The following is a 12,862-nucleotide window of genomic DNA, read 5'->3' as shown; positions in this document are numbered from 1 at the left end:
CTCAGTACATTATATAATATTCTTTCTAAGATGTGCGTTAATACTTTTGAACACATATTTAATATTTATGCGCAAAGAACAAATATTTTTTTTAGCAATTATAGTCAAATAGGGTTGGGCGAGTTAAATCATAGGATTCGCAGTCAATATTCCAACCACACATATAACAACAACAAATACTGATTTTAATATACTTTTTATTTAATTTTCCTTATACAAATTTTATTGCGTATGTATGTATTGGGTGACTTACATCGCAAAATACCTGTCCATAATAATGATTTCAGATTGACTAATTTTATGCATTTTACTCAAGTAGATAATTTATTGTAACATCGTTCCTTCAACTTTTCTTAATTTCATAACTCTTGATCTGCATTTAAAATATCTGTTTTGTTTTTTATATGTATTAGTGCTTTTATACAGAGTGTCCCGAAAAGATCGGTCATAATTTATACCACACATTCTGGAGTCAAAAAGAGTTTGATTGAACCTAACTTACCTTAGTACAATGTGCTCATAAAAAAAGTTACAGCCCTTTGAAGTTAAAAAATGAAAATCGATTATTTTCAATATATCGAAAACTGTTAAAGATTTTTTATTGAAAATGGACATGCATCATTCTTATGGCAGAATCATCTTAAAACAAAATTATAGTGAGATTTGTCCACCCCATAAAAATTGTATGGGGGTTTTGATCCCTTAAACCCCCCCAAACATTTGTGTACGCTCCAATTAATTGATTATTGTGGTACCATTAGTTAAACACAACGTTTTTAAAACTTTTTTGCCTCTTAGTATTTTTTCGATAAGCGACTTTTTATCGACATGCGGCTTCTTTTTTAATATATTTACATAAAAATTTTATGGGAGTTTTGTTCCTTTAAACCCCGCAAATGTTTGTGTACGTTCCAATTAAACTATTATTGTGGTAAAATTAGTTAAACAACAAAGATTTTTAAATCTTTTTTGCCTCTTAGCCTTTTTTTGATGTCATCTTTTATCGAGATGTGGCTTTTTCTAAATATACCTAAAAATGTAAATTATAAATACATTTTCAGATTATTAACAGGTCTCTAATTGTACTTAAGAGGATCGGTACGTATTTTCGGCTGCAATGCTATTCAAATGGGGATTCATTTTTTTCGAATCCTGAGAAAACTAATAAGTATTTTTGAAAAATTTAAACGCAGAATGAAAGATTACGTTATTAGCGAGGGCCGAAAGTCCCTGAGAACTTCTATAATGTTTATTTTAATAAGTTACAGGGGTGAAAAACTAAGAGAAAATTTAGTGTGACTTTAAATTTCAAATATATCATTCAAAATAAACTTTATATTTATCTAAGGGACTTTCGGCCCTCGGTAATAATTTAGTCTTTCATTCTGCGTTTAAATTTTTCAAAAATATTTATTGGTTTTTTCAGGATTCGCAAAAATGAACACAATGCCGTGGTAATATTTTCCAAATCTATCTTTGTCTTACAACGCACTCAGCCGAATATAATATTGTCAGCGTATATTGTCAGTCAGACACTGACAATCAGTGACAATTTTAAATATTTGACATTGCATCGGGAATATGTTGAGTTATTGCTTAAATATTATTGATATATTGTGTATTTGATAAGTAATTGATTTAAGACGTGAACTTAATAAAAAGTTATTTATTGTGTATTATTTGTGGAAGATCCAAGCAGAGAATACATCAGGATAATATATTCTGCGATCCAAGTATTTTGTTGTTAAAATTGTTCAAAATTGTAAGCGTTCCATAACAATATATTATTAAAAAATCACTTAAACACTTTTCCTTTTTTCTCGATTGAGTATTAGTCTTTGTTGTACAAATAAATTATTACAATCACTGAATACATAGTTAGTGAAAAAATTATCACATTTATTAACTGAATTAATAATTTGCAATTATAAAAATAACAGTTATCCAAGAACATTCAAAACCCATCTCTCTTTAAATTAATGATGACATTTTCAAGTAGAATGACATTCTAGTAATGTTTACATATCCATACCAGTGTGAAGAATTTGCTATGGAACTCTAAGGACCTCATTGCCTTCCTTATGTATGAACAGAAAACAAAAAAAAGTTGTGACTGGTTAAATGACACCCAAGTATATGCCATAAAAAAAATACCAGTGTGAATTTTACTATACGTATTTTGCCGTGTAAAGACAGAAAAAGTAGGGATACACGAAAAATATTTGCGAATTATGTACCCATAGCCTTAACCATATACAAATATGTGGTGGATTCGATAAATATTCAAAATATCTCGATAAACACTGGCTTATCGAAAAAGTCCTAAGAGGCAAACATGTTTTAAAAACACTGTGTTTAACTAATGGTGCCACACTAATAATTAAATTGGAACGTACACAAAAGTTTGGGGGGGGTTTAAGGGAACAAAACCCCCATAAACTTTTTATGGGGTACACAAATTTCACTTTAATTTTTATTTAAGATGCTGCTGCCATAAGAATGCCACATGTCCATTTTCAATGAAAAATCTCTAAGAGATCGCGATGTATGAAAAAAAAATTCATTTTCATTTTGTAACTTCAAAGGGGTGTAACTTATTTGTGTGCACTATTGTATATAGGTAAGTGAGGTTCAATCAATCTATGTTTGACCCCAGAATGTGTGGTATAATTTATGACCAATCTTTTCGGGACACCCTGTATAAAGTTCCTGCTTATATTTTCTATATTATAGGCTTCTACAGTTGATTCTACAAGGCACGAATGAGAGCAAGAGAGGCTCTAAACGCAGACCTATATCCAGGTTGACCAATTTCACGAAATTGATTAACGTCAACTGATCTATTTCGAGCTGCTGTGAATAGAATGAGATGGGCAAAGTAGTCTCCAATATCACTGGAAGATAGACACCTTTAGCAGGAAAAAGTCCTATCTACCTTGACGACCTTAAATAAAAACAATTTCTATTTCATTCTTTCATTGCTATGAATATATATCTAAAATCTTTAAACCAGCATTGTTATTACAATTTCGAGTTACTTGCTTCTTATTAGATGTAGCTAGGTATATATAAATTTAAACTCACTTGAGCTTAACATAATGTTATCATGCCTCTTCAGTTCAGGTTTCTTGGCAGTAGTTTCTTTAAGGTTGATTGACAACTGCCCCACTATCATTTTGGATGCTACTTTCTCTCGTTTAGAAAATATTTCATATTATGTTGACTAATCTGTCAGTGGTTTTCTGCTCTTATATTGGTTCCAGTTTTTCCGTTTAGCGCCTTTCTCTTTCGTTGGCGGTTTCCATGAATTTGAAATTGGTCATTAAAAGAATGATGGACTGCGTACATAGAATCTGTAGAAACTTACACGTCTTGTGGCGACTGCTCAAAAACTTACATCGGTCAAACTGGTAGAATCTTTAGCAAACGTATAGCAGACCACAAAAGGTCTTTCAGCTATTTCTTCCGAAATAGCTGTAGTGACAATAAATTATAATACATTTTGTGGATGTGTTGAAAATAAACGTTTTCAGTGTTTTTATTATTAGATGGAATGGTATTATTTTATGTAATATTAATATCTAAATCATAATTAAATTATACTGGTAGATTAACAACATCAATTTTCATAGTCTGGCAGAAATAACGAAGTCCTAGAAAGTACGTAGAGATGGTTGCCCAAGTCACTGAATATGCATAAGTCCAAAATTACCATTTTTTTGTCAGGCAGAAGCCACTAAATGTTTGTTTTTTCAGATTTGTTATTTTGGACTTAGTGACTTTTGCCTCGACGACGACGATTTGTTATTTGTGCAATAAATAGATAGTTACGCTGTTGTAATTTTTGTGTACAATATAAATGCAATCTAGAATGTATGAAGTACTTAAGCTTAAATTAAACGTGTCAGTTTCCTACATCAATATAAAATATTAGTACTATTCCATATTATGTCCAACTATGTTTTTTAAATAAGTGCGAATTTTTTCTATAAATATTTATAAGGAGCCGTTTAGTGTAGGAAACAGAGGTTGAACCTTGCAAAATGGACACAAGTCCGGTTTTATTTTTTTTCTGTTATATCAAGGGGTGCTTATTATAAGACTAACTTTTTCTGAAAAAACTTCGCCCCGGAACCCCCCTTTTTACCCCTTTAAAGGGGGGTAATTTGTGGTTTTTCGAAACGTAGCCCTTCCTGTACCATTTACAAAAAAATTTTTTTATAGAAATATGAAGAGGACTATATTTTCTACGATTTATTTCCTGACAGCATATGTCTATCATCCACCGTTTAGCGGGGGTGGCGCCCCAAAGTTGACAAGTTTTTAAAAAAGATGTTTTAAAAAAATATATATTTTTCCTAACTGTAACAAAAATTAAAAAGAAATCCTGCGGAAATTATTCACAAATAAGTGACTGATTTTTTGGTATAGGATTGACTTAAGGGTAATTGCCCTATTTTTAATTACAGGGTGTTACATTTTAAAAAACCCCTTTTTATACCATCTGAACCGTTTATGCTAGAGTAAAAAGACTTTTAGCGATTACCCATGTACTGGTGCTATTTACAAATTTGTATAATGCACTCCCATTTTTCCCTGGAACCACCAAAAAAAAAAGAAGAATTAATAAATAAAGTGATTTTCTTGGAATCCTTCACACAAAATGCCTTTTATTAATACGCTTCATATATCATTTTATGCTCGTTGTTATTACCCATGTATGGACACCAAAAGCGATTTCCTATTGTAACCCCTGTAGCCAAAAAAAAAAAAATAAATAAAATGGGGGGTTAAATTTTTTTTTTTGTTTTTTGCTTTTTGATCCATATGGGCATATGCTTCATCAATAGTGCTTTTCAAAAATATATATGGTTATTGCAACATCCCTGCGGAAACCACCCCTATCCTTGAAAATATACTGCAGAAACTACCCCTATCCCTTGGCGAGGATGTTTTTACGATTTTCTCATTACCTATGCAATCTTTTTAAACAAAACTTATACAAGGTTAAAGACCACTATTTACTCTAAAATTAGGTCCTATTCATTTTTTTCGTATAAGCAACCGTTACGGCACAGTGGCGCCGTAAACCTCATATATGCTTTGGCGGGCTCCAGTTTTTGTTTTTTTTTCGTCATCTGTTCGTTTTATTGATAAAGTAGTTATGTAAAATAAAACAACACAGTGTAACCTACAAATTATGACCTATGCACATTTTACAATCTTTGAACCTTAAAGCCACAGTGGTGGCCCAAAATCAATTTTTGCATATTTTCGCCACCTACACGCATTTTATTGCATTAATGCTACCTTAATAGCACAATATTCACCCTTAAGTGATCGCTAAACACTGGCGGATCCAGGAAGGGTAATGGGGGTGATCCGCCCTCCTCTCAAACCAAGTGATATTATATTTAAAGATTATAAAAATATTCATTTATTTTTATAGAAATACTTATAATATATTATTATTTTTATAAAAATGGCGTACTTTTTATGCTTTAGCGAGAGTGGCGGATCCAGCATCGTTAAGAGGGGGGTGCCAATTGGTTAAATTTCTATAAAAATAAATGAATATTTTTATAATCTTTAAATATAATATCACTTGGTTTGAGAGGGGGGCGGATCACCCCCATTTCCCCTTCCTAGATCCGCCAGTGTTTAGCGACCACTTAAGGGTGAATATTATGCTATTAAGGTAGCATTAATGCAATAAAATGCGTGTAGGTGGCGAAAATATGCAAAAATTGATTTTGGGCCACCACTGTGGCTTTGGGGTTCAAAGATTGTAAAATGTGCATAGGTCATAATTTGTAGGTTACACTGTATTGTTTTATTTTACATAAGAACTTTATCAATAAAACGAACAGATGACGAAAAAAAAAAACAAAAACTGGAGCCCGCCAAAGCATATATGAAGTTTACGGCGCCACTGTGCCGTAACGGTTGCTTATATGAAAAAAATGAATAAGACCTAATTTTTAGAGTAAATAGTGGTCTTTAACCTTGCATAAGTTTTGTTTAAAAATATTGCATAGGTAATGAGAAAATCGTAAAAACATCCTCGCCAAGGGATAGGGGTAGTTTCTGCAGTATATTTTCAAGGATAGGGGTGGTTTCCGCAGGGATGTTGCAATAACCATATATATTTTTGAAAAGCACTATTGATGAAGCATATGCCCATATGGATCAAAAAGCAAAAAACAAAAAAAAATTTCAACCCCCATTTTATTTTTTTTTGGCTACAGGGGTTGCGCTAGGAAATCGCTTTTGGTGTCCATGCATGGGTAATAATAACGTGCACAAAATGATATATGAAGCATATTAATAAAGGGCATTGTGTGTGAAGGATTCCAAGAAAATCACTTTATTCATTATTCTTCTTTTTTTTGGGATGGTTCCGGGGAAAAAATGGGGGTGCATTATACAAATTTGTAAATAGCACCAATACATGGGTAATCGCTGACAGTCTTTATACTCTAGTATAAACGTAATGTAACACCCTGTAATTAAAAAAAGGGCAATTACCCTTAAGTGAAACCTACACCAAAAAATCAATCAATTATTTTTGAATAATTGCGGCAGGATTTCTTCTTAATTTCCGTTACAGTTAGGGAAAAATATATATTTTTTAAAAACATCTTTTTTAAAAACTTGTCAACTTTGGGGGCCACCCTCGCTTAACGGTGGATGATAGACAGATGCTGTCGGGAAATAAATCGTAGAAAATATAATCCTCTTCATATTTCTATAAAAGAAATTTATTGTAAAAGGTACAGGAAGGGCTACATTCCGCAAAAACCACAAATTACCCCCTTTAAAGGGGTGAAAAGGGGGGTTCCGGGGCGAATTTTTTTCAGAAAAAGTTAGTCTTATAATAAGCACCCCTTCATATACCAGAAAAAAAAATAAAACCGGACTTGTGTCCATTTTGCAAGGTTCAACCTTTGTTTCCTACACTAGTTAGTTTTTTCAACATATGATAACAAAATCAAAATAAAGGAAGAACATTTATTTTTACAAAAAAATATTGTTTTTGTGCGGATAAACCATATGTTTATGCGTGTAAGACAATTATTAGACGAGTCGTTTGAGAGTTCATCATCATCACCATCAATCACTCCTGATTTGTTCATTGTTGTACATATGCCTCCTTCAGATATATCCATCTTCTTCTGTTCTGCACCCCTACAGTCAGAATTCTTTTGAGATCGTCGGCCATCGCGATAGGGATCTACCCCGTCTTCGCCAGTAGAGTAACAAATCAAGATGTTTTGCTGAAGATGGGGAAGGAATGCAAAGTCATAAAAACCATACAAACGAAAAAACTGGAGTATCTAGGCCACATAATGAGAGGAGAAAATTACTCTCTGCTAAGACTCATAATCCAAGGAAAAATCTCCGGAAAGAGAAATGTGGGACGTAGGAGGATTTCCTGGTTGCGAAATTTAAGGGAGTGGTATGGGTGCAGTTCAATACAGTTGTTCAGAGCTGCAGCCAACAAAGTTAAGATTGCTGTGATGGTAGCCAACCTCCGATAGGAGACGGTACTGCAAGAAGAAGAAGTCTTCGCCTTCTTCCCATGGTCTCCACTCTATCAATTTTTATGCCGATCTGTCGTCTTTTATCTTGTAACATGGTCCGCCCATCTCCATTTTTTCCTTGTAATACATTAGATAATATCTACAATCTTCCTCGTTTCTTACACTATATCTCAATCTTATTCCAAGCATTGATCTCTCCATATTTTTCGCTGTGTCTTTCCTCAAATTTTCTGCTGATGTTTTTGTGAGAGTTAAGAATTCTACTCAGTATATGAGGACTGGTAGAACACACTGGTTAAAAGCTCTCCTTTTTAAATGGATCTGGGATATTTGTTTGAAACACGTCTCTGATTTTTCCGAATGCAGCACAACCTAAACTCATTCTTCTGATTAGTTCGCATGTTTGGTTGTCTATCGTTTACCTATTTCACAACTCAAACACATATATTTTGTTAAATTTCTATGGGTAATTTCTCGATTTTCATTAGCTCGCTGGGGACGAGAATGGTGATAATTTTTATTTTTCTATCGTTTTTCATTAAACCAACTCCCTGTGTTACTTGCTGTTGTTAGTCTTTTGTTATGAGAACAATGTCATCGGCATATCGGAGATGATTTAATATATTTGTAACGTTTCAATCAGCCGATTGAACGCTACACCAAGCTCCGCTTGGTATTTGCCCCTCGTACTATATATTTCTACAAGCGACCCTACTATCGTCAAATTAATTTCTTCAATTCTTTTAAGGTATTTAAATCGATACAAATTTGTACCGGCTGATTTTCCATTACCACGTAAATGAGAGACAATATCTGATAAATTATTATTGTGTTTGTGTGTAGGTCGTTAGATATACGGGTAAGTTTGACTATTTAGTTTTAAGCCTAAGTTTTTTACTGATTTCTTATCTTGGCGAATAAGGCGAATCTTACCTTGGGAATAAAGCTGCAGGCGAACACTACATGGGAAGCAAACTGTAGCTGGAGAAAACTATCTTGGAGAGCAGAACGCGACAGCGACATCACGCAACAGCCCACAGTATCCTGGATCCAACTACTGATCTACTGATGCATCAGAAGAATGGCTTCAACAAGATAGCCCTAGAATTCCCACGACTACCGAGGGCAATAGAAAGTTCTACAGAGTTTGGAGACCTCCCATAAGAACTGTGTGACTCCGACAAGAAGACTTAAAGCTGAGTACCTTTTTTTAAATTTATAATTTTTATACCGGTGACCAGCAGGGTTTCGGTCACAGCTTCAGAAAATTAATTTGGTTGCCTGTACATAATAGTGTACATAATACTGAATAAATAGTGTATATAAAATGATTTGGTAAACTTTTTATTTCCTGTACCTTTCTGGGATGGGAGTGAGGGAAGAATGAACAGGAAACGAACCCAGGGCTGAGCAGTCGGGCAGAGCACCATTCTAATGGATGGAACGGTGGACGTTTTTCTTTGGAATATCCTAAGGGATATTCGAGGAAATCCTTCCCTCGTTCCTCCCAGCAGTGTGGTGTTGCTTAATGCCCCGGTCTTTCTACGATCAGAACGTTACATATTTCCCTCGAAGTTAATACCCTTTGAGTCCCACTTTAATTATTTAAATGAGTACTCCATAACTGTTACTTTTGGCGAAAAAAGAACAAAAGTACCTAACGATTTTGTTCTTCAGAATCTATCAGATTATCTTCTGAGCTATTTATTAGATGACGTGTAAAAACCGGCAGTTTTTATTCAACAAAAACAACGTTTCAACAATTTTAAATTTGTACATAATCACATTTTAACTTTTGAATAAAATATATTTATACAGGAACACTTTAGTATGTATATGTATATGAAATAGTACCTACATATTTTCGTCTACCCCTGCAATTCCTTTTACAACATGTCTAGTAAATTTTAAATTTACAAACAATGATCTGTTCAATAAATAATTTCATATTAACCATAACATTTATTATAACATAATGCTTTGACACGGACCGTTTATTAAAATATATCTTTCCCTTCGTCTATACTTTTCAATTGCGCTTGTGCCTTACGGTAAAATCACAAAATAAAATTAATTTAGATAAAAGTCTCTTTCAAGGATATTTCACAAATATTGTAGTTTTCGAAAAGCAGCGTTGCCAGTTGGTTCAATGTCTGCAAGTTTGGCAACATTGTTGCTGGTACCTCATTACCTTGCACATGTTCATCATCTTGACGTTGGGGCAGAACATGGAATGGTCCTTACATATTGGTTCTAAACATTAAAAAAAGAGATCAGTTATTTTTTATGTAATATTGCAAAATAATATTTAATAGTATATTATAATAGTTTTATTAAAACAATATATGGAGAATTAGAGAATATAAAGAATAATAAATAGAGAAATGAGAAATAAAGGAAGAAGCTTTTTACACAAAAAAATTAAATAGCATTCTGAGAGTATAGCAACAACAGAAAATACCTAGGGAATCAAAGTGAATGAAAGAAAGGAGATAAAGAAAACATTTCGAAACTATAGAGGGATATCGCTTATTAGCACAGCATATAAAGTTCTATCAATTATCTTGCTAAAGAGGCTCACTCCGTATTTGGAGAGATATTCTAGGCGACTACCAATGCGGCTTTTGTTGTGTAAGGTCAACAATATATCAAATATTTACGATCCGACAAATATCAGAAAAAACTGAGGAATTCAACCGAGATGAACCTACACCAAATTTCCGTAGATTTCCAGCAAGCACTTGATTCGATAAAACGAAGCAAATTATTTAATCAGCAGATAAAATTAGTGGAGCGGGCTCAAATGTATGTGACAGACTCATAGGCACAGGTAAAGATAGGAAACAGAACATCGAATAGAACATCATTAAGATAACATCAAGATTTGGACAAGGAAACCCCTTATCACTGTTCCTATTCAATTTGGCCTTAGAATATGATATAAGTAAAATATCATCTGTGCTGACAGGGGAATTTGCAAATCGAGGATCAAAAGTACTGTTGGCCTTTGCTGATGATCTAGATGCAGTCACTCATTCTACAAGAGACGTGAGAGAGGTGTTTTCACAATTCGAGGAGGAAGCAGGTAGTCTAGGACTTCGAATAAATGAAGAAAAGACGAAATATATGCCAGTAACCAAAAATCAAAGACCAAGAGGTAAGCAGAACATAACTACTAATGACCACAAGTTCTAAGTAGTAAAAGAGTTTAAATATTTGGGCGTGGTAATCACAGATGACAACCACATAGAAAAACAGGTCTCAGCAAGGGTAGCTGCGGCAAATACAGCATTATACTACCTATCATCATTAATAAATTAAAATGGTAGTTGTAACCCTACTCTGCATTGTGTTTCTTCTTGGGAACGGTGACAAAAATAGGTTTTATATTAATTCGTTATTAGTCTAAGAGCTAGTGAACCCTCCGACTAACGGTCGTCCTGTAAGGCTAGAAATTTGTCTAGTGATAATTCGTAGCACACCAAGGCTAAAAACCATGACCTGGCAGGCCTCAGTGGTGCACGTGTATCTACCAGGTGAATCAAAAAGTGCAAACTTAGGGTGTAAAATAATTGCATCGATTAAATTTTTTTTAGGTTTTTTGAATCATTCCAAACAGAAAAGGTTTTTAGTGATTTTTCTCTTAAGTTAATAGTTTTTGTTATATAAGCGATTGAAAATTTTGAAAATTGCGAAATCGGCCATTTTTAACCCTAAATCGGACATTTATCTAAAAATTTCAATGTTGTCAAGGTACGTAGATATTCTTTAAACATTGATTGATGAAATCCCGAAGAGTTTTTTGCAATAAAATATCGAAAACCTCTTTGTTTTTTAATTGCTAATCAAGCGGGCGCGACACTGTAGTATAAGTGAGGACGTTTGAGTTTGCATAAATTCATTATCTCGAGAATGGACAAATTTCAAGAGAAATCCTCAGACAGGTCGATTTTTATTTTTAAATTAGGATTTTTTGGTATATATATATATAATACTAGTAACGTCATCCATCTGGGCGTGATGACGTAATCGATGATTTTTTTAAATAAGAATAGGGATTGTGTGATTGCTAATTTGAAAGGTTATTTAATTCTCTATTCAGTAATATAAACATTAATATAATTATTTATACAGGGTGTACAAAAAAAATTTCTTCTCTTTGTCAAATTTAATCAAAGTTAATTTAATAAAAAATATTTTTTGTAAACCCTGTATAAATAATTATGTTAATGTTTATATTAGTGAATAGAGAATTAAATAACCTCTCAAGTGAACTATCGCACAACCCCTACTCTCATTTAAAAAATCATCGATTACGTCATCACGCTCAGATGGATGACGTCACTAGTACTATATATATGCCAAAAAGTCCTAATTTAAAAATAAAAATCGACCTGTCTGAGGATTGCTCTTGAAATTTGCTTATTCTGGATATAATAAATTTATGCCAACTCAAACGTCCTCACTTATACTACAGTGTCGCGTCCGCTTGATTAGCAATTAAAAAACAAAGGGGTTTCCGATATTGTATTGCAAAAACTCTTTGGGATTTCATCAATCAATGTTTAAAGAATATCTACCTACCTTGGTAACTTTGAAATTTTTAGATAAATTTCCGATTTATGGTTAAACATAGTCGATTTCGCAATTTTCAAAATTTTCAATCGCTTATATAACAAAAACTATTAACTTAAGAGAAAAATCACTAAAGACCTTTTCTGTTTGGAATGATTCAAAAAACTAAAAAAAAATTTGTTTGATGCAAAAAAAATAAATTTAGGAAAAACCCCTAATCTTTCCCCTCGCCTGGCAAGGTCTTATGCTCTTCAGAATCGCCTGTCATTGTACACATTTCTTTTAAATGACTTACTCAAACACATACTTAAATTTAAACCTTACAGGAGAAAGTTTATTTTACCCCCTAAATTTGCACTTTTCGATTCACCTGGTAGATACACGTGCACCGCTGAGGCCTGCCAGGTCATGGTTTTTAGCCTTGGTGTGCTATGAATTATGACTAGAAAAATTTCTAGCCTTACAGGACGACCGTTAGTCGAAGGGTTCACTAGCTCTTAGACTATATATATATGTATTTGTATTCGTTTACCTGTTTTTGTACAAGACGCTCCAATACAAGGCTTCATAATTGGTGGTCTAGGAATGTCCTTGCAAGCAGTCCCTGCTGGCTTTTTTGTACCGTACCAAACACATTGAATTATTCTATATTTTAACCCTTTTGTTTCGCACGTTGCAGCGCACTAAAACATATAAAATAATATAAAATACAAAATTTATTTATTAATTTCTAAAAATTGACA

General features: G+C 33.3%; 1 protein-coding gene across 3 annotated transcripts in view; it reads right to left on the bottom strand.

Moving 5' to 3' along the window:
• Positions 1-6,719: 6,719 nt before the first annotated feature.
• The window catches only part of LOC114336520 (ADAMTS-like protein 1), a 1,384,970-nt gene continuing 1,378,827 nt past the window's right edge, over positions 6,720-12,862 (bottom strand). For all 3 annotated transcript variants that reach the window (XM_050655007.1, XM_050655009.1, XM_050655008.1), the window contains 2 exons: positions 12,652-12,802; positions 6,720-9,797 (listed from right to left, as the gene is read on the bottom strand). In XM_050655007.1, the coding sequence (XP_050510964.1) occupies positions 9,691-9,797; positions 12,652-12,802 (258 nt within the window). In that variant the 3' untranslated portion in view covers positions 6,720-9,690. The remainder of the gene's footprint in view (positions 9,798-12,651; positions 12,803-12,862) is intronic.

The sequence above is a fragment of the Diabrotica virgifera genome, chromosome 6, assembly GCF_917563875.1.
Source record: "Diabrotica virgifera virgifera chromosome 6, PGI_DIABVI_V3a".
NCBI classification, from domain to species: Eukaryota; Metazoa; Arthropoda; class Insecta; order Coleoptera; family Chrysomelidae; genus Diabrotica; species Diabrotica virgifera.
This window is presented reverse-complemented; position numbering and strand designations above follow the sequence as displayed.